Source organism: Grus americana, chromosome 5, assembly GCF_028858705.1.
Source record: "Grus americana isolate bGruAme1 chromosome 5, bGruAme1.mat, whole genome shotgun sequence".
Taxonomy (NCBI): Eukaryota; Metazoa; Chordata; class Aves; order Gruiformes; family Gruidae; genus Grus; species Grus americana.
Window position 1 is genome coordinate 66,556,256 of NC_072856.1, and position 21,738 is coordinate 66,577,993.

A 21,738-nucleotide genomic window follows, 5' to 3' on the forward strand; every position below is an offset into this window, starting at 1 on the left:
CGCGCCTGGCAAATGACGGCTGTTTGAAGCGTATGGAGTGGCATCCTAATAACTGGAATTTTGTGCTCAACTTCAGAAACAGGAAAGGCGCTATTAAGAGAAGTATGTATGAACAGTTTTGTTCTTCCCTACAGGCCTAAGAGGCAGTTTTAAGCAGGTTGGTCACTGAATCAGTCCCTGCGCAAAGAAACGGGTCTGAACTTGCCTGCAGAGAGTTTAAGCTTCTGCCTTCACCACAACAGGCCAGAACTAACACTGCCTACGCCATGGATCTAACCATGCACGTACTTACTCCCTTTGCAAGTAGTTTTTCAAAGCTATGTACTCCCCTATGAGTTACGTAGATAAGTATCACTTGTCAGATACACCCCCAAAAAATTTGATTCCAGTTTTTTGGGCCTGCAGGGCAGTAAGAATTAACATCAGTGGATCAGCACACCCATGTCCTCATCTCTACCAGTGCAAAAGAGTTGCAAGGAGACAATTCATTTGAGGAATCCAGAGGAGAGGACAATGCCATAATTGTATGGTTCATTAACAGATGTAAGGATTACATTCGGTGCATTAACAGGAGCTTGTTTTCAAAGCCTTAAAGTGGATAAATATTTTTGTTCCCACTCTTTACTGCTCGCTGCTGCCATTTTTACCTTCCAGAAAGGGTGAAGGCGTGAACAAAGGCAGCAGCATCGGCCAGCTCAGTGTGAACCATTCCGCAAGCCTCTATATACGAATGATGTAAATGGAGCGATGCCTATCCCATCAAACTCCCGATAAGCTTATAAAAATATCATTTTGCAGGTCACTTACCACATCCAGATGTGTCAATCTAGCATAGGAATTGTTCAGAGCCAGGGAAAAAACAAAGAAAACACAGCATGCTCTTCACAGGTGAAAAATAAGTCCCATTCCTCCTCTAGAACAAGCAAGATCAGGTCTTTTTTTTTCTCTTAATGACCAAGGCAGTATGTGAACAAGCAATACCTGAGAATGACATGCTACAATATAGCAACGGTCGCATCCACGCTTCATATGCCTTATGCACAGGCTGTGAAAATCAGAAAAGGAAGAGGAAAAACACTCACAGAAGTCAAGTCATTCTGATTTTATATTCAGTCTTTGCAAATCAAGGATGTCCTATTTTTACTATTCATTCAAGGCAAAAGTCTACACAAGCATGTCAAAAGCAGTAATTGAAAAACAGTAAACACGACAGTCTTGAAAATACGTTTAATGTCTAATCTTATACAAAAGTGACAGCATTTTCAAAAAAATATCAAATCCTGTATTTATAGCTTCTCACTATCATACAGCAATATTTGTTTCATCTAAAGAAAATACAGCAGCAGGTGATAATCTATACTTTAAAGATGTGATTGCTTATATTTCTTATTGTAAACAAATGCAGTATGGCAATCTCAAAGCACAAGTCAAAATGAACTTCTCAGCAATTTAACTCAAATGATGCATAGAAATGTACAAATTCCATTGCAAAAGCTTCAGGCCAGAAGTTGCTCACACTTGACATAACATGTGATAAAGTTACTACACAGTATATAGTGACAACTTGAGTTTTTACACAATAGATTAACAGGTATACCCTTTTCACTGCTATGCAAAGAACTTTGCTCACAAAAACAAAGGGGTTATGAAACAGTTTTCATGACCTCAAGAAATACGAATATACATTGAAAAACATCCCATATATACTGAATTTTAGCCTAAATGTTCCAGTAATAAATCCTGCCTATTTCAGGAAGAACCTAGAAGTCTAGTTACTTTTACAAATCCCCTTTCCAAAAAATCATTACTTGCTACGTTTGCTTTATCCTTTCCTACTTCTTCCCATTCCCTGCAGACATACCACCAGAGCAATTTCAAACTGGAGTGCTGCTACTGCATGATCCATTCATTTGGAATAAATATTTTTTCATTACATCGATTTATAATCTAAGGCTGCAGGTATGGAAAAAAAAGCACTTGAGCAAATGTAGTCGATGTCCTCCCATATTTGCTTTTAATCAGTCTTGCCAAGATCTAAGCCAAGTCTGTTGTTTGGTGTCGGGGGGCAAGTGGGGCTTGTTTAAGGTTAGTGAAGACTTGCACTTTTGGTTCCTATTTCTAGGGTTAAAGATGCCAGGGTTTAAGCTGAAATGCTAAGGATTTTTGTTCAGCTCCAGTATTGTCTTCCTGAAACAAAAAAATACATGTACCTTTGCTATTAGCTTTCATGACATTAAAACAGCCACAGCTAAGCTGACCGCTTTCTTCTGCAAAAATATTGCAGGACTTTGCCATAAAGGCTAAGAGTAGTGACAAGCATCACCACCAGGTCACCCCATTTGTTTTTAAGAAGTCCATCACATGCATGCAGGAAGCCACGATAAGGTACTGGAAGAGAATTAACTCGCTTTCACAGTTCCATGATACAAAGACTCCCTAATGAGCAACGATGTTAAGCAAAATCTGTTGCTAATTCTACCTACAGAGGCTAAGTTAGGATATCCCCAGCTGGGGATGAAACAAACTGTCCATGGTGAAAATCTAGGCTATGAAGTACCACAAAGAGTGCCAGAACTCCTCACCGACACGTGGCTGTGTGTCTGGGTAACTGCAGCGAACCCTTTGCATGCGCTTTGCACAGATACGGCAGGAATATGAAAACTTACTGCGTTGCCCCTTCAGAGAGGGGGGAAACAGCTACACAGCAGTGCACAGGCTGCTGGACATTCAGTTCCTCCCAAATTACGCTTACTCAGTGAGGTATGCAGACACCTAAGCTGAGAACAGAGGACTCCTCCTCGATACAATATTCAGCAGAGCCCCAGTGAGACCTCCTCGTTTCCAACTGTGGCAATAAGGATCTTTGTAGCCAATAGAACTAAACACTGTGCCAAAAACCGCCGGGAAGGGAATTGTCAGGTTAGGATTTGTTGGGGTTTTTTTGATCTTTTAAGCTCAAGTTCAGTTTCCAGGGACTCTGAAAGACTCTGCCAAGTTTACACAACTCACCAAAGTCAAATTTTAAATGACTAGAACCTAGGTTAGAAATAGGGAAGTACCTAATTGGGAATCAGTTTCTCTTTACACAGACCAAGTCAAACTTCCAACCACCACAGAATGAGAACTGGCAAAATGATGTCCTCATTTGCATGCATAAAACTCACATTTGTTGATTCAAAGTTAACTGCACATCCAGGTTATTTAATTTGCACATAAATGCCTGTTTGTGAACACGAACAGTGTGCTGACAAGTCAGACCGAGTATTTCAAATGCGTATCTTCGCTTCCGTAGTCCCAGACTGAGCAATTGTTTTGAGTATATACAAAATGCTGAGAAAACCTTCAAGTTCACATGCTCTGTCTCTTTAGTTTGAATTACTGTAGCATGTTCAAAAATTAGATTTCTTGACAAAAATCTTGAAACACTTTTTATTAACATTTTAGAATAACCTGAAAATAGACAAAATATGACTATTCATCCATTCAGTGACCAGCACAAGTCTGGCAACAAGACTTAAAGCATTCATGGAAATTTAAGAATTAATGCTTTTTTTTTTTTTTTTTTTTAAGTCCTTGGGCCCGATTCTTTATAATCCTTACTTGGCACCTCCCATTTTTCCAAGGAATACTTGCCAACATAAGAACCACAGGTATTAGTTTTAATTCTGCTCTTCGTAATTCATTTTATTAAACCAATTATGCCAGCATACGAGCAAGGTAAATTTATGCAAACTGCTCCTTCATACCTCAAATGCACATACAAGAGGCAAGTATTCTTCATAGCCCCAAACATTACTGAAACAAAAACTGTAAAAATCTCTGTAAGTAGTGGATGAAGGTGGAAAGCTACAGTATTTTGTTGCCCAGAATGTATTCAACGGTAAGGCTGCAAGAGACAATAATTCATGGTCAATACAGGCTTTTCACAAAGCACTTAATTCACAGTTACAAAAATTCTTAATTAAAAACAAAATCATCCTTATAATTTGTTATTCACTCCCTATGTGCCCTAGCAGCAATCTCTCTAGACTACAGAGACCAGAATATTTTCTCTTTCAGAAATTATTACAAGGCTTTCCCCCCCCTTTTTTGCCTTTTAGAGAAGGCTTTCCAAGTAGTGGAAGACCACCGTACTGTGATGCTTAGACACACTCCAGCTTGATATAATTTCACCGTTCTGGCATATTTAGTTAGGCATTTAAGAAGCTGGCTATTATTCCAGTGACTACAGAAGTAAGACAGATGTGCTGAAATTGATTACCTGCACTACTAGGTGTTACGCTACTGAATTTCCATACTTAAAAGTACAACATTTTAGAGTAATTCAAGACCAAAATCAAATACTTACATGGGGACCACCAGGCATTGATGGAGCACCAGCAGGACCAGATGGCACTTGAAAAGGATTAGGGGGCGTAGGATATAGTCCTGGAGCTGGATATGATCCTGTGGGTGGAGGAAATGGACCTGGCGGTGAAGGTCCCCATGTTCCAGGTGGAACTGTACCCCATGGTACTGTTGGCGCAGCCCCTGGAGTCTGGGTAGGAGCGGAATATGGCCCTGGGGGTGGATATGGCATGCTAGGTGCAGGATACTGCCCTCCCATTGTTGGTCCCCATGCTCCAGAGGGCATGGATCCCCATGGCCCAACAGGAGCAGGAGGTGCAGCTGGCTCTGTTGGACCACCATAAGGTCTTGGAAGCTCTGGAAAGGGCATATTTGGTGGAGGATATTGCCCTGGTGGGACTGGACCTGGCACAGTTGGGGGTGGATATGGACCACCAGGAGGAGGGCAAGAGGGTCCAGTAGGAGGAGGAGGAAATGGAGCAGGCGGTCCAGGGGGCATTGAAGGATACATTCCTGTGGGTGGAGGTCCGAATGGCACACTGGAAGCAGACGTGTTTGGTGGCAGTCCGGTTGGCGCTGTAGGCGGAGCGCTTGGGTTGTTCCAAGGATTTGAAGCTGGCCAAGCCTGTGGTGGCTGACCAGGCTGTTGACCAGGTTTTGTACTGCTCACTTTGCAGGTTTTAGCAGGCGACTGATCTGGTAAAGCATCTGCCAACTAAAAGATAAAGCGTCAGTGAGAATGTAAAATGCCTACTGGACTTGGTAGTTGCAGATATTCACCCTCTACGTGTATATGTTTCAGTTGCCAAAATGGGAGGAGAAGAGTTCTTTGTGGCTGCGCAGAGATGATTACATTCATTTTTGCGCAGCTTCTATCATTAAGGTAGAAGAGGCATTCTGACATGCTGCAGTTAGAAAACCAAAGATAAAAGGCAACCTACCACACATAGCAATAAGCAATTTCAGCGCAAATCCAAAAAGGTTTTCATAGATTTCCATTATAGCTATTCTGACAGTATTAAAGCGCAACTCCTTTGTTAATATCACAGCAGAAGAGAACCCACAAGGCACCTAACAGCATCATATGTTCAGTCCAGAGATTGCTACATCTACCCAAAAGGAAAACACCACAACTGGAATACAGAGGGAATCGCCTCTCAACTGTAAGCTCCCCTTCTTCTTGAAAAAGCACATCAACTTTTAGAATGAAGTAACACAACTGGCTGATCTTCAGGAAAGAAAAACTGTTACTTACCGAAAAATCATCAGTTCCAGACATTTTGCTGAAAAGTAAGGTAAGATAAAGTGAAATTTGTTGAAAATAATAAAAGTATTTCAAGCAAGAGCTCACGAGACAAACTCTACATTTGTCTCATTCAAACCACAGTAAGTGTTGAACTGGCAGCACTTCTTAGCAGTGGCTTTGTTTTAACGACTCTGACCCATACAGATGTGTGCTACTCAAATACTTTCCTCTTGATAAAGTTCTCACAAGAAGGAAAGTCTTCAGCCTCTACCCGTCTCCTCTCAGAGAGGACCGACACATAATGTAAATGGGTCACATTACGCTAAGAAAAAATATTTCAAATATTCATAGCGAGTAGGCAGCCTACCCAGACAGTGATGCCTGTAAAGCATTCAAGGTCTTTTCTAAACTGGGACTCAGAAAAGTTATGGCAGGCTGCTTGCAGGTGAAGTTAACACATCTAAACCGAAACATGATTAAATCCCCATGCAGATCTTACTGTCAGAAATAAGACCTCTAGTTTGCTAATATCCTCCAATTATTTCAGAACATACTAAAGGTAGTGGATGCTATTATTTATGTTCACTGACTCTGGCTAGCTAGCCTTAAGTGAACGTAGACACAGCCACGGTGTCATTAATGCATACCTAGCTTCTAACCTTTCAACACAAGAAATATTGAAAACACGGAGCAATGAGTCATGTGCTATCTTTCCATGAAGGCAACTACTGCATGTAGAGCTTTCCTGAGCTTCAGCACAATGAAAACTGGTTGGCTTTGTCAATCTTTAATAGCCATACAAAAGGGAAGCTGATATATAACCTCAAGTAATATTCAGTTTGACTGACAACAAATACTGACTAGAGGTGAAGAACTCTTGAAAGGATGACCAAGAGCAGGTGGAGTAGGTGGACACGCCCCAGTGCAGCCAGAAAGTTCTAGGGGAGAGCATAGAAGATAGAAAGGAATGAAAGAGGAGAAAAAAAAGCAAAATATAAGAGTGCAAATACTACTGCCAAGTGGATCCCTATGAAAAAAAATCCTTGTTTTCCCTTGCTGATGGTGAAGGCCTGACTTCTAACACAGAGACTGGTCTCAGGGATAGAGCTTTGTACAGATAAACCTATTTGCTGGAGGCTATAAGCTCCATTACATTAACAATTACATAACGCACAGATAAACTAGAGTCTTCTCCGAAACTGTATGGTAAGTTTCTTACAATCTACACAATTTCCTGACCTTAAGATAGTACTGGATCAGAATAAGGGGCCGTTTAGCTCAGCATCCCATTCTATCTTCAGCAATGACAGTAGGTAAGAACAACAGGGATGACCCCAATACTTCAATGATTCCAAGCTCAGAGACTTCCTAGGTTGTAGGCAATTTCTATGGAATAACCACCCTCAAATAATTTCTTTTCCACAAACACGTCTAGCTTCCCCGCTTGTACCTACAACATCCATTGGCAAGGATTTGTTACGCAAAAAGGCACCTCCTCCTTTGTTCTAAACCTGGATCTTACCAGTTTCAGCTGTTGCTACTTTATTCTTGCAGCTGATGAAGTCTATTCTTATCCACCCTGCCCATGCTGCTCATTATTCTACAGATTTTTACCATTTTCTTTCAGCTGTTCCTTCTCCAGGCTGAGCTCTAGCTTATTTCATTGACCTTTGTGCAGCAGCTATTCCATACCTTTGATTATTCTCACTGCTTCTCTTTGAGGTTGCTCCAATTCTTTTGTAGCTTTTGAGATGAATGACAAGAAAGAACCACACAGAATTCAAGATGTGGGATAACCACTGATTTATACAGTTTCGTAATTATGTTCTGGTTTGTCCTCTATTTCCTTCCTAATACTTCTTAACATTTCATCTGCTTTTTGATCACTACTGAACTGACACTTTTCCAGCAATATTTCATTCCTCAGTGTTAAGGGTTAGCTCATCATTTTATATATGAAATTATATGCACCGTTCTACATTTATCTACTCTGAATTACATCAGATTTATCGACATTGAATTATATCTGCCATTTATTACCTAATCCTTACTTTCCCAAATAGCTTCATATCAAGACACTGCTCATCTCATTTCCCAAGTTATTTATGACCACATCAAGCAACCCAGCCCCCTGTGGAAACACAGTGAACTTCCTGAGTTACACCTAATAATTTAAATAAACCTTTTAAGAAACACCTAATAATTTAAATAAACCTTTTAAGAAATACACATCCACAAAGTTAGCGCCCTGGTGGAAATCAGTGGCTAATGGCATGAATCCAAAAGTTTGTTAAAGCTCCAACATTAGCTTTTAACAGCAGTAGTTCCTTCAAGTAACTACAAATACCTGAATCTTTGTATCAGATGAGGTACACTGGTCAGATCAATGACCATTTGTTTCAAGTTGAGAAACCAACTGAACTACATCAAGAAAGTGGTTTCTGCTCCCACCATTAACAGCTCAGCTGTTTGAGACATCTACCAGAAAAAGCTCAATTTCTCTTCAGTAGATACCTCTCATGTTAAAAGAATTTTAGTTTTTGCAATGAACCATGCTCAATAATAATCAGGAGTCGATAACTGCTTTTTAGTGGCACTGTAGTTCAATTTACCTATGCAGACACAGAAGCTATTTAAAATAACCCACAAAATATGGGAAATCAATCATTAATATAGAGTCAAGTACAATAACCTTTTTACATAAGTGAGCATGTACATGTATTCATAATCACCCCAGGTTAGCAAAAATGCAACATCAAAACAGGCCAAGAGAATCCTCCTTTCTTTAGGCAGATAAAAAGATGGGATAAGACCAACTGAAAAACAGATCTACAAGAGATTGAAAAAAGCCCACAGAAGAAGTTACAACATAAGCTGCAACGGAGAGAAGGAAGAGAGGAAATAAACCTAAAGTTGTCAGAAGAAAATACCGTGATTTGTCACAAAAGTGACAGAGTAGTAAATTCAAGTCCAAGTGGTGGATGAATACAGTCGAAACAGGCCTGCTTACAAAATATCAACACATATCCCCAATATTTGTCAGCAGATAATTTCAAAATATTTCTGTGCCATGAAAATTAAGGCAACAATTCTGCTGCAAGACTTCTGAAGAAAAAAAAAGCATACTTAAGAGTAGCTTATAATGAGATTTAGTGGCTTTTTTACTTTGGCAAGCAGACTAGAGCAACATTTGTTGGCAACATTTGGCATAACTGAGTCAACGCCAAGCATGTCAAGGATCCTTTTGCAGACAGGATGGCCTACTTCGGGGACATTTCTTAAACATACATTTAATCCAGGCACTGCCACCTTCATTTAATAAAAAAGAAACTGAAATTACCATTAGACACATTCAGACAACATATGAACTAATTTCTACTAAAATCTAGAGCTTATATTCCATTCCATAAGCTGTTCAACACTAGTATGAAGAATTTCAATCAAAACCTTACTGAAATATCAATTATATTTCTAAAAGTATTGCCCGAAGCATTCACAAGCTCACAAATTAAGACTGAGAGACACTCTCAGTCAGAAGAGCTCAAAGCAACTCCATTTTAAAGTCCCCACCGATTATGTGTGGGCTCAAGATTTTACAAAAATGTACTGAATGGTGTCTTGACTAGATTTTTAGACTTGGCAGAGTTAACGAATGCACTCTCATTTTCTCTTGAAGCTTTCCTAGAAAAGCACTGCACAAGCACTGATATGAGCAAAAAAAAGCGAATTCATGTCATAGACGTCCGTTTTGCTACATTTAACTCTACTTCAAATTATTCTCTCCTCAAGTTGGGGGGAAGAAAGAGTGAATGGAAGAAGGAGGGTTCAGGAGCTTAAATAATTTGGCAGGGAGTAGAAAGACTACAGAACTGACGGCATTTTCAAATTGAAGTCCTGCTTGCATCCACTGTGCTGCAAGATAAGATTTCCTTTGTTTTCTGAAGGCCGCCGCCCCTGGAACCATCCCCTGCTTTCCAGAAGCACAGAGCCTGCCAGCTCCAGATCAGCTGGTCAGGGCACCATTTCTCAGCCACCTCTGAAAACACATCTGGCCAGAAGTGCGAAGCTAAAGCAAGGGAAAGAGAGAGGTGACCAATATCCGGGGAGAAAAAAAAAAAAGCAGCTAGTAGCAGCATCTTTCTCATCCTTTATCCTAAGAGTGATGGGAGGGCACGAAGGATTTCCACTGCACCTACCCAGAAACTATACACAGCAAAATCTTCAGGCCAGAGTCCAAAGCCCCTCAGACACCCCCAAACTCCTCCTGAGAATTAACAGCAGATAGGTGAAGACGAGCAAGCCTGCCGGGCTCCACACGGAAGAAGGTTGAGCAGCAGTTGTGAAAACCCCATTTCTGGAAGCGTGGTGCTATGTGCGGCATACTAAATCCGTCAGCTTCCACAACAAAACAGCTCCACCATGTTTTTTAAGCTCTAAACTGTCTGATCACATCCAGCCCAACTGAAAGTGATGGATGCAGTAGCATTTTTTCCCATGCTCTTGCCTTTCCTGGCTTTTATCCAGCACTGGTCCCTAGAGACTCCTGTTAGAAAGAGCTGTCCAAAACACTTTTTCTTTCTTTTACTAAAGCTATCCAAAAACGAAGCATCAACTGCTAGCTGGTTTTCTTTTTCCTGAGTTGTATGACATTTTTTGAACACTTGATGTGCCAGATTTAGTTCCTGTCTCCAAGATCATCTTTCAAACACAGAAAAATGCTTTCTAGATGCAACAGGCTCCACTGCATTTCCACTGGGTGGCATGGCTCTGTCAGCAAAGAGGTTCTTTTGTCACTGTAACATGACTAATACCTACCAGCATAACCTCATCTACAACAAGATTTCTGCCCACATAAGTAGAACTACCCAACATAGCTATACAGATGAAATGGAAGAGACACCAAATCTTTGACAGCTTCTAAATGTTTTCTAAAATATGCAAATTTCTGCAGCTCCTACCTTCAGGCATTAAGCATCAACATTTTATAGCTGGCCTTTCCTTATCTTTAATGCCTTCTCAGCAACACTCGCGGACCATGCAATTGTTTAGTCTGATCTGCACATTTATTCATTGGGAGAATAAATACAACTAGTAAACAGGCTGGCAGGGGAAAAAAACCCAACAGTTACATCATTAGTAGCTACCTGAGATTTGGTGATCTTTTTGCCCCTTCCCATGTCTGTCCTGACTGAAAAAAAGGAGGTAAGTCAGATTTTTCGTTTTCAGATTTTCAGTTTTCACATTTTCTGGACAGAATTAAGAGTGACAACCAAAATGATGCATGTAAGTGCATTTGCTATAAATTATCAGCTACCAGAAAAAAAACCCCCACCTAATCAAAATAGAGGTCTTATCGGTTTCCAAGACCTGTAAAATATAAAGCCATAAGGAACTGTAATCTGTTCCAGTTTTCCACCCATGGCAGGCCATTCAGTTTCACAGCTGCCTCCCCACCACAACCAAACCTAATCACTTCAGCTGGTCACCACATTACAAGCAGATGGTTCCAAACCCGGCAAACATACATCACTCCTGAGGTGGCTTGTTTGTGTGCCAGCTGTGATACAAAACCAGTGGAGATCAGCAAGTCTCCACTGCCAAAGATTACTCCTGTCCACATCATCCTACCCTGTGAATCTTGCAAAAGATCTAGTCGTCCAGCAGCTCAGAATAATTAAAACGTATCTTCCATAATGGCTTCTAAGCTTTCTTGAGAGCTACGGAGCCCATTCTCATCATGCTATCCTCGTTTTTAAAAAAAGTGCTTTTTTCTCATTTATAGCTTTAGTTTCCAATTATCAATTCTTCAAAAGTCTTCCTGAACTAGCTGTAAAATCTATTTAAAGAATACTTGTGTTCTCCTCCCACCAAAGCTATACACTCAGAGATTATCAGCTTAAATATTTTTATTTGTTTTGGATTAAATAACCACACTGACCAAGCGTGACTGACTATCAAACATCTTCACTACAGGTTGTTTTTTTTTTTCCCCTGCCACAAAGACATCAAAACTGTGTGTCATATTCCAGTTCTAGCCTCACTGGTGACAAACAAAACCACACAGCTTTCTGTTCCTTTACCAAGGCTCTTTTCCAGGATAACTGCTTTTCAGGATACAATCTCACTGCATGGCTGGCATCTTTCACATCTTGATTTGGCACTGTTGAAACGTACCTGAATGAACTCAAGTTTCAAAAGTATCTAAAGTCCTTCCTAGCTTTGATATTTATCACAAATTTTTACATCAGCCACTGGTCTCCACAGGTCTTGGGGAGGGTAGTTTCAGGGTGTGTCTTTTGTTTAAAAAAAAAAAAAAAAAAAAAAAGAGAGCTAACTTTGCTCTTACATTCACTGACTCTAAGGTTGAACAGCATCAGATCAACACTGTTTTCCACTGAATTCACCTAGAAACAAGTTCTCTCTCAGAGGTGAAACCTTTCGGATAAGTAGTTCTCCCTCCAAGCAGTGTGCCCTTTGATACCACACGGTGCTAGCTTCCCCGGTAAGTCAGCTACCTTAAGTATGTTAACATCTGATTAAAATGAATCAGCTTCGAGAAGCTGACTTCCCCAAGACCTTCTCTAGTGAAAAACCTTCAAGTTAAACAGTCACTTATATGCGATTCACATTCATTTAGACTGTCACGTATAGATTACGGCCACATAGCACAAATACACGCCGACAAGATATTTTACCCAGGCAAGACACAGCAGCCACCACCGTTACACGGAGGAAGACAGGATCCGCTACAAACGCCTCTCCTTTGCTTTGCAGAGCCCAGCAAAGCCAGCCCCACGGAACCGAAAGCGGCAGCAGCCATTAGGCCGGCACCCCGAGGCGCTACGCCCTCCCCAGGCGGCGGGTCTCCGGGCGGGGGAGGCTGCCGTCTGCCACTCACTCGAGGCCAGCGACCCCCGGTACCACCCTCCAGAGCTCGCCGGGGCTGGGAGAGGCGGCGGCACCTCCCCGCCCGCCTCTCCCGGGGGGTTTGAAGGGGGAAGAGCCAGCTGCGGCCCTGCGGTCCCCGGGGGCGGCTCCGCCGCTGGGGTGTGGGATGGAACCCCCTCCCTTTCCCCTCCTCCCCTCGGTCAGGTCCTCCCTCCCGCTGGCTGAGGGGCCGGGCGGGCGGCAGAACGCCGTTCCGCGGCGGCGGGTACCTGTGCGGGAGGAGCGCGGCGCAGGCCAGGAGCGAGGCAGCAGGCGGCGGCCCGCAGCACCACCGCCACCCCGACGCCCAGGCGGAAGCGGAACTGCGTCACACGCCCCGCCTCCTCACCGCCCGGAAGGTCACGCGCTTGGCCCCACCCACCTCGGGGAGCGCCACGCCCCCATCCCGCCCACACCGCTGCGGGTCACGTGACAACCCCACTAACCCTCCCACCCCGTGGCGCGGTCTCGCGGTCACGTGGTGCGTTCCCGCCCCCGCGCGCCGAGGGGCGGCTGCGGCGCTGACAGGATCCGGCCGGCGGCCCGCGGTTTCCCCGGACAGGCTGTCCTGCCCCGCCCGGCAGCGGCCTCGCAGCGCCGAGAGTCGGGAATACTTGGCTACGTTTGTTCCGCCGCCCACCAAGGGGTGTTTCCAGCGGAACGAGGGTGACTTGTAGCCCTTTGCCGCCTTGGCTGTCTCGTTTTCCCCTCAGCTAGCGCAAGATCCCACCAAGTTTTACTTAAGAGTTACCCAAAACGCTCAGTTTTCACATTTCAGACCTAAAGGATGGATGGCGCACCTGAAAGTTTGGCAGGTTTTCTCATAAGAGAGAAGTGACATCTCCCTGCATACCTTTGTATCCTCAGACCCTCGTGGTAAGGAGGACTAAGTATATAGCATCGTTTTCCTGCCCTGCCCCTCCAAGCTATGGCACTAATCCGTTTGCATACACAGATAATTCCATTAAACTCGGCAGAAATGTGGGCGATGCCGAGCGTGTGCTGATGGTTGTGTCCCATGCGCTGGCGCCCTTCTCCTGGCAACTGCGCATCTATTTGCACTTATCAAGGTCATTATTCAGCTATTTCTGAAGCTACTGGGAAAAATCGTCAGCAGGAGTAAGCCCCAGGCGCTACAGTAACTGCAACAGGCATGAAAACGCAGTGTTTTTACTGATTTATTTGCATAAATCATTACTACCTAAACTGAAAGGGTATTCGCTACAGACCTAGTCCCATGATGGCATGGTAACTTGGTTAATCTGCTCGCTCCGAATTTAATTAAATGCCATGGAAAATTTAGGCTGACTTCACAGTTCTTTCACAATTGCCTTTCCAAGAACAGCAATGACTGGGAGTTGGTGTAGAAACGGCACTTCTGGCGTGGCCTCGTTGATAGAAATGAGCAAATAAGAGTGAAATCAATCTTTCTCCCAGCTGTGTTCAGCTCACCTTCGCTTTTCCATGCTTGAAAGGCCTTGCCGTGGGCAGTTGCTGCCGTGTCCTGGACTGCCGGCGGTGACAGCAGGAGTCCCCAGAGCGTGACGTTTCTTCCTGAGCAATCTGGTTGTTAGAAACCTTAATTAATGAGCACAGATGCAGCTGACGATGGTGATGAGGTCTCACCTTAAATAGCAAACTGGGACTGCAATAGCACCTCACTGGCCACCCTCGCCAACCTTGAGGTTAGGATCACCCAATGTTTAATAAATGTACCCCCCTTTCTGCAGAAGCACAAAGGATGATGATTTTTTGTACAAATATTTATTTCCCCTGCTTTAGGGAAGCGTCGGTCTTCATCTGTGTGTATGTATATTCTGAAGGTTGTAAAAAGAGCTGCAGAGTTTATATAATTTGTGTGCAATCAATCTATCTTAGTGCCAGGAATAAGACTCAAGGGGCCTAATGCGGAGCCCTGGTCACATCCTATTGGAAGACATAACTTTGCACTCTAAATTATGTAATGGAAAAAAAAGTTGGGATGAAATTGCAAATTTAGAGCTTGCGTGTGGCTCTTAAAGAAGACAATGGAAGCTGTGTGAAAGAAATTTGGCTCCCAATTAGTAAGAGGAATTATTTTCCATTGTAGGACCTGCAATGGTATTATTTAAATTATCCAGCAAGGCTGTTTGGTATAATAACGTGAAGGCAGTTCTTTGTTACAGGTCCACATTGCAGGGCCCGTGCTGTTGCCTCTGTTACAAGCACAGGCCACTTTGTTTTTTCTTAAGCATCATATAAATATTTGGATCACGAAGAAGCTCTGGTCTAACCTCCAGCTCAAAACAGGGCTATCTTTGAACCTTGTCCGGCTCCGTTTTGAGTGTCTCCAGAGACAGAGATTGCACAATATCTCTGGACATTCAGCCCAGTCCCTAAATACTGTCACTATGAATACTACCATTATTCCTCGCATCTCGTCAGACTTTCCCTTGCCGCGACTTGTGACTGTTGCTGCTTGTCCTTTTGCCACGTACCTCTGTGAAGCATCTGCTTGCTCTGTAACCCCGCTCTGGGGGGCTGGAGGCTGCAGTGAGATCCCTCCTCCACTCTCTCCTAGCTCAAAAATACAATTTCCACTCTCTTCATATGTCGTATGCTCTGCTCCCCCCAACCACGCCAGCGGCTCCCCTCTGAACTCAGCATCTCTCTTGTCTTTCGGTGGCAAAATTGGGCATAATTGCCTGCCTTAGCTTTTATTTTGGTGTAAAAGACCAACAGACAATACTTAAATTGTCTGATTTAATACTTTTCAGGGACAATAGCACAGATCTTGAAATGTGACAAGCATCAGAGTCAGGAAACTTTATCGCACCCAGAGGGCTGCGCGTGCCAGAAACAATAAATTCAGAGGAACAATAACAATATCTTATTTGTACCTCCTGCTTTTACATCAGCTAGTCAGAAGGAGGAAACCTGAGACACAGTGGAGGCATCCCTTTTCTATCCAACCAGAAAATAAAAGGATTCGCCTTTTTTTTTTTTTTTAAATGAGATTAAAATTATGGAATGTAACGTCAGTTTTAGTTAAGAAAATGCCAGTCTCTGATGATGGGCTGGAACAGTGAGATAGAAGATATTAAGCTTCAGTTACAGCGTTGATTCTTGCTGGGCGATGTCACTCGGCTTTTGTATTCATGCTTCACTGTGCACTGTGAACATTGTGCGCTCTGAAGAATTAGCTGAGCCACCCTGAAGCTAGATTTTAAAGGATACCAGATGGTATGTTCAATGCATGTGGTAAGCTTTTACGTGCTTTTCCCCTATGGCCAATCACTGACTGATAATTTATTTCAAAACCCTCATAAAATAAATCACTTTGAAAATGACACTGTCTCTAGTTAATAAGTGCTCTTTCTCAAGGCAGAGGCTTGTTGCCATGAAGATAAAATCATAAAACTGGTTCAAAGTGCGTTGGGATGGCAAATGCACCCTATTGAGGGGATGAGATAAACTGGATTGAACTGGAAAGGAAGCGTGGCTTTCTGCTTGTGAAATTATGAGCAGGTGAACTGTCATTAAAGACACTTTGACAGTCATTTAGGTACTAACATACGAGTTTTCCGTGACAGGGAGTGAATTTTTTGGGTGCATTTTCTTTCCACAGTGGTGGATATGTAGAGCCTTGCTCATGTGTGAAGCTACCGCGTGAGTTTGTTTTCAGATTTTGAAGGTAGTGATTCTGTCTGGCAGCAGAAGACAGAGCTCTCGTCACTTGTTCTTTAGTGGATAAGAAATAGAAAACTCCACTCCGTGTGACACCACTGAAATTCACGGGAATCATCTGCCCTCTCAGAGTGGAGCCCGCCTTCTCCCCATCCCCAAGGAGAGAACCACGGTTCCCCAAGGGATCCAAACCTTTATCACTCCCCGTTCCGACCTCCCCTTCTCCCTTCCTCCACGTGCCCAATTGCAAACTGTGGTTCCTGGTGTGGTGTTGCAACCCTCACAGCCTCTCAATGAGTTTTGTGACATTTGCTCTTTGGCTTACAGACAGGCCGATGATAATACGAAATTATGGCTCTTCGTTCTCTGAAGGATCATGCTTTCAAGTGCTCACTGCTGCGGAGACAAGCTAGAAAACTTTTTTTTTCCAAAAGCTTGAAGAGCAAAAGACAAATAAAAGGATCCCTTATTTTATTTCGCTCTAGTTTTGTAATTGTAAATGAAGATCTTTTTCTGAAGAGGGAGAAAAGGGTGAGGAGTAGCTGGCTTTTGGAGGCTTTGGCCTGGCAGCGAGGGCAGAGTTGATTTTCCTGTAGCCCAGATTCTCTAATGGACATAAACGCACAGGCACGCACACACCCCCGATGGAGAAACTTCAGAATAGTCACAGTGGGACAGACTGGCCTTGAGTCCCATGTGACTGTGGGCAACACCAGATACTTGGGAGAAGAAGACAGACAAGAAATGTGGAATGATCCTCGCCCCACAAAGCCTGTGAGCCCCTAGCAATCGGCACTCTGGGGTTACACCCGCACCAGCAACAGCTGGAGACACACCAAAGGCAAGGCCGGTACTGTGTGAAGGCGTCGTTCGTGCCATGGGGTGTTTGCTGGTCGTCTCTGCGATCGTGTGAGCAGCTCCCAGCAGGAAGAATGTGCCCGGATTGCTAAATCTCAATCACTCGGTTTTTCATCACTTCCCCATGACACTGTTTAGGATAATGGAATTGTAGAATCGTTTAGGTTGGAAAAGACCCTTAAGATCATCGAGTCCAGCCGTTAACCTAGCGCTGCCAACTCCACCAGTAAACCATGTCCCTAAGGGCCACGTCTGCACGTCTTTTAAATACTTCCAGGGATGGTGACTCAACTGCTCCCATGGGCAACCTATTGCAGTGCTTGACAGCCCTTTTGGTGAAGAATTTTTTCCTATTATCCAATCTAAACCTTCCCTGGCACAACTTGAGGCCGTTTCCTCTCATCCTATCACTTGTTACTTGGGAGAAGAGACCGACCTCCCCTGACTACAACCTCCTTTCAGGTAGTTGTAGAGACTGATCAGGTCTCCCCTCACCTTCCTGTTCTCCAGGCTAAACAACCCCAGTTCCCTCAGCCGCTCCTCACAGCACTTGTGCTCCAGACCCTTCATTGCTTCATTGCCCTTCTCTGGACACGCTCCAGTCCTCCTTGTAGTGAGGGGCCCAAAACTGAACACAGCACTCAAGGTGTGGCCTTACCAGTGCCAAGTACAGGGGGATGACCACTCCCCCAGTCCTGCTGGCCACACTATTTCTGATACAAAATACAATTGGTGGCTGTGTCGTCATACCTCGTTTTATCTTTCTGTGCAAAGCAGATGGGATCGGTCTGTTCATTGAGACATGCTTCTGCGCTCGGGCACTTCTCTCTGCAAACCCTCTGAGGGTCTTTGAGATCTCCAGTTTTACACAGCCACCAGTCTATGCATTTCTATATGTGAAGTTAATTGTTCGATACCAAGTTGCTCATGTCTCTACTTCAGGTGTATATTGATGGTGTAGCCATACTGCTAAGGTCAATGATCCACTGATTGGTGCCAAGGAACACATTTACAGTCAAATGGCTTGTAGTAATTCAGGAAATGATGCGCGTAAGGATCGTTTGAGCTCGTGAAGGATCTGTAAGTCACTGATATGACAAAGGTGCTACTGAACGGTGTGTGATGAATTATTGACATGAGTATTCAGTATAAAACACTGTATGGAAAGTGTTACACTCAGCACTGATCAGGGGTGCGTGGCACTGTGGGCTGAACTTCCTTTTCGGCTTGCAAGATGTTCGGTGGAGAGCCTGGCTCTGGAGGGCTCTTGTTTTACTCACGTACCTGGGAGGTTCATAGCAGCTGGGCAGAAGCTGGCCATCCAACCCAAAATCCTCCAGAGGAAGACCAAATCGCTGCTCACCTGTTAATTTCAGTAGTTTTAGGAATCTCTCAGAGTGGGGATATTTTCCCCCAACATTTCTATGCTAAACCAGGATGCACATTTGCTAGGTACCTGGTGCAGCTGAGGGAGTTTACTCCATTCCAGGACTAAGTTTTGTATCTTACCTTTACCCTCCCTGCTCCAGGCAGGGATTTGATGGCTGCAATTACCTCCTCACTTTTTAGCTACCCCATCAAAAGAGCACAAATTTCATCCACTGCAACTTTAATACAGTAAAATCTTGTCCCATTACCTAATAATCATTTAATCCTCTGAGAAAATCTGTGGGAATAACACCCATGTCATTCCTCCTCCTTCTCTTCAGCGTTCAGGCCCTGATTCAGCAAATAACTGAAGTGCCGTGTTGAAGTGGTGCCTTTTAGTTGCTAATGCCATGCAAAAATGCCCTGAGAATAAAGCAGTTTTCATGATCGCTGCTAAGAATCCGCTTCCTTCTTTGGGTCTTATTTTTCCATCAGCCTGTTGGAAGACTACAGCCGGAAAACCGATTAGCCCGGGAAAGACTTTTTCTGAACTAATAAACATACCGCAAATGCACTTCTTAGTCATATTTTAGGTCAAATGGATTTGTCAAGGCAATAGTCACCCAAGTATGAAGGATTCCTATAAATAAATGAGACTTTTTAATATCTGTCTGACAGAGATCCTTTAAAGTGCAAATGTGGCTGGAATTAACTGAAGTCAAGATCATTTCAAGCAAGAGTCATTAAAAAAAGAAAAGAAAACAAACATTTGAACTTTTTAACCTTGGGGTTGTTTCCAGCCACATCCTTAGCAATGATAATAAATTCAGAAAATTCCATGAAATTCTCTATTCTTTGGACTCTTGAGGCATTTAGCATAATGTTCTCAGTTCCTCTTCTCTCTTATGAAAACAGGAAGAAATTATGCAGGGTAGTAGCTGTTTAAATACTAGAAAGTCTCCCTGGGGAGAATTGCAGACATTTCAGTGATAAATTGGAAGTGAGATAACGGAAGGTTGGGAATGAGCCTGATCCAAAGTTCATTTCAAAGCTTCCTCTTTGATTTCGGGGCTTTTTGTATGAGGTTTGAGATGAGAAAGTTGCAGCCCAGCTGAGTTTGGGTGACAGGTTTCTCTCTTTGTGCAGATTTACCCTGGGGAGTTCCCATTGAAGCAGTGCAAAATAAAAAAAAAAAAAAAAGTTAACCCAGCACTGGATTTTTTTCATGGAAATCCTACATCTGAACTTCATCCCGTGTCTTCCCAGCAGCCAGGCTGCTCTCCTCCCTGCCAGACCAGGGTCTTATCGCTCCGGGCTAAATGTTTGTAATATTGTCTCAAGAAACAGAGTTGGAATCCCAGCTGTAAGCTCTCCGCTCCCCCCGCCCCGCATGGGTGACTGCATCCTAGTTAATTAGCAGAAATACTCCTGGTGTACAGCCCTTTAGAAAGAAAAGGAACTGGCTATTGTGATAAAGTACATTGCAAAACATGCTGGGCGCTCTGACAATATCACAGGGATCTGAGGACATAATTGCCGTGTTATTTCGTGCTCCCCAGGGCGGTGCTGGAGGCAGTTTAGCAGAATGGGCACTTAAAAACTGCCTCCAGCAACCTCCGCTCCCCGCTGCCTGCTTTCCCAGATCCCATTGCCTTTGCTCGGCTTGGCAGGAGCTTGTTCTCCTCCTCCTCCTCTGGGAAATTCCCGTCCTTTGATTCTCCATCCCATGACTGCAGCCCCGGACTTGGTTAGTAACACTGCTGCAGAACCCCCTTCCCTCCACCACGTCTCCTATATCCATATAGTGTTTCCTATTTTATGCTTGGACTTGAAATTCTTCGGGAGATGGAGCATCTCCTTGTTTTAGTTTCGAGGTTGGCAGTATCCAGCTACTGTTGCAATACAAATAATGAACAGGAATAACACTTCCTCGGTAATATTTCAGCCCACAGGGTCCAGACCGGTTGGTGACCTGAGAAAACCAGTCTTGTTCTGGACCGCGTCACACTCCTGCCTCGGCGCTACTTTAGCTAAACACATTCTGGGAAAACAACAAGATGTGCTGCCAAAATAGCAGAAAGAACCAACTCCCCAAACAGGAGGCCTTCCCCCAGCTCTGCTATTTGAACCGCAGGTTTAATGAAGTAACAGGAGGTAAAAACAACAAGTGCAATGCTCTTTAAAGTTATGAGTAGCTCCTAATCGCATGAATTGTTTCTAAAGAACAAGTGGGTAGTAGCAAGGATTGCAGGATCAGACTCCAAAACGATTATGCTGGAGTGCAGTAAAAAATGAATGGACTCTTTCCTTTCCCTCTCAGCAAAGATTTCATAGCCAGCACTGTACTGAGCTCTAATACTGCTGGGAATTACTTTTCTTTTAGACAAAATATATTAGTTGCCTGCTAAAATTTTTTTTTTTTCACAATTAAACTGCAGTTGATGAATGAATTAAGTATACATTTTTGGCGATCTGCTCTCATTCATTCATTCACTGATTTGCACTTTTCTTTTAGACAAAATATATTATTTGCCTGCTATTTTTTTTTTTCACAATTAAACTGCAGTTGATGAATGAATTAAGTATACATTTTTGGCGATCTGCTCTCATTCATTCATTCACTGATTTGCAATCAGTTGTTTGCAACAGATCTCACTACTGTCAGAAATTAAGACCCACTATCATGTTTAGACTGTAAAAACACCAGTGTACAGCCATTTAGTGCCTCATTCAAAATAACTTTTTAACCTTTTCACTACTAGTAATGCTTATTTTGATTTTGAGCCCAGTAAAGCCCCCATCATGGAACTGGGCCGGCCACTATCTGAGCTACTCTTCCTTGAGCCTTCACTTGTGGCCACCGCTGGGGATGGGCTACTCGCCTCGATGGACTTCTGGCCCAGCCTGGCATGGCCGTTCACCTCTTCTGCTTTTATATAAAACTAGATAAGTCAGTGTATTAGAGCACAAATATGATGAAGGCGAAGCTGGCAGAGGTGGTGAAAGAAAGAATTTTGGCTGCTTGTGACGGTACTCCAGCCATCGTGGGGCGGAGGGAGGTGTACGTCTTTTTGCTTTACTTCCTACCATGGTGCATTTCAGGTTAAGGTGGATAAGCTACACCTGTGACTTCAGCTGCTACAACATTTAAGTTTCATGTGCTAATGCCATATGTTATTTGTGTGATAACAAATGTGCCATTTTTAGCTCATAAAGCGTTGAATGAATTTATCTAGAATAATTTCTACCCTAATGTGGCCAAATGTTTGATAAAGAGGGTTCCAAAACGTGCTTTCAGGAGCGCTATTTGATTACAGAGTGTGGGT

The 21,738-nt window shown here is 43.4% G+C and overlaps 2 protein-coding genes across 3 annotated transcripts in view; both read right to left on the reverse strand.

Annotated features, from left to right (window-relative positions):
* The window catches only part of LGALS3 (galectin 3), a 28,067-nt gene extending 15,265 nt beyond the window's left edge, over positions 1-12,802 (reverse strand). Inside the window, exon 1 of the mRNA XM_054826415.1 lies at positions 12,751-12,802. The gene's annotated coding sequence lies outside the window, so the exon portion shown is untranslated. The remainder of the gene's footprint in view (positions 1-12,750) is intronic.
* On the reverse strand, positions 1,213-12,862 carry MAPK1IP1L (mitogen-activated protein kinase 1 interacting protein 1 like). 2 transcript variants are annotated; one of them, XM_054826410.1, is made up of 5 exons: positions 10,738-10,785; positions 6,455-6,531; positions 5,603-5,630; positions 4,349-5,062; positions 1,213-3,886 (listed from the first exon to the last, which is right to left on the reverse strand). In XM_054826410.1, the coding sequence occupies exons 1-5, from the start codon at positions 10,768-10,770 to the stop codon at positions 3,875-3,877; spliced, it is 864 nt and encodes a 287-aa protein (XP_054682385.1). In that variant the 5' UTR covers positions 10,771-10,785; the 3' UTR covers positions 1,213-3,874. The 2 variants fall into 2 exon arrangements, with proteins under 2 accessions (XP_054682385.1, XP_054682387.1); XM_054826412.1 differs by lacking the exons at positions 6,455-6,531; positions 10,738-10,785 and adding an exon at positions 12,751-12,862.
* Positions 12,863-21,738: the final 8,876 nt, after the last annotated feature.

Coding starts and splice junctions, on each gene's coding strand:
- MAPK1IP1L (XM_054826410.1), bottom strand. CDS start 10,770: ATGGGAAGGGGCAAAAAGATCACCAAATCTCAG. Junction 5,631..6,454: donor TCAAGAGTTCTTCACCTCTA/GTCAGTATTTGT, acceptor CTTACTTTTCAG/CAAAATGTCTGGAACTGATG. Junction 5,063..5,602: donor CTGGAACTGATGATTTTTCG/GTAAGTAACAGT, acceptor TTTATCTTTTAG/TTGGCAGATGCTTTACCAGA.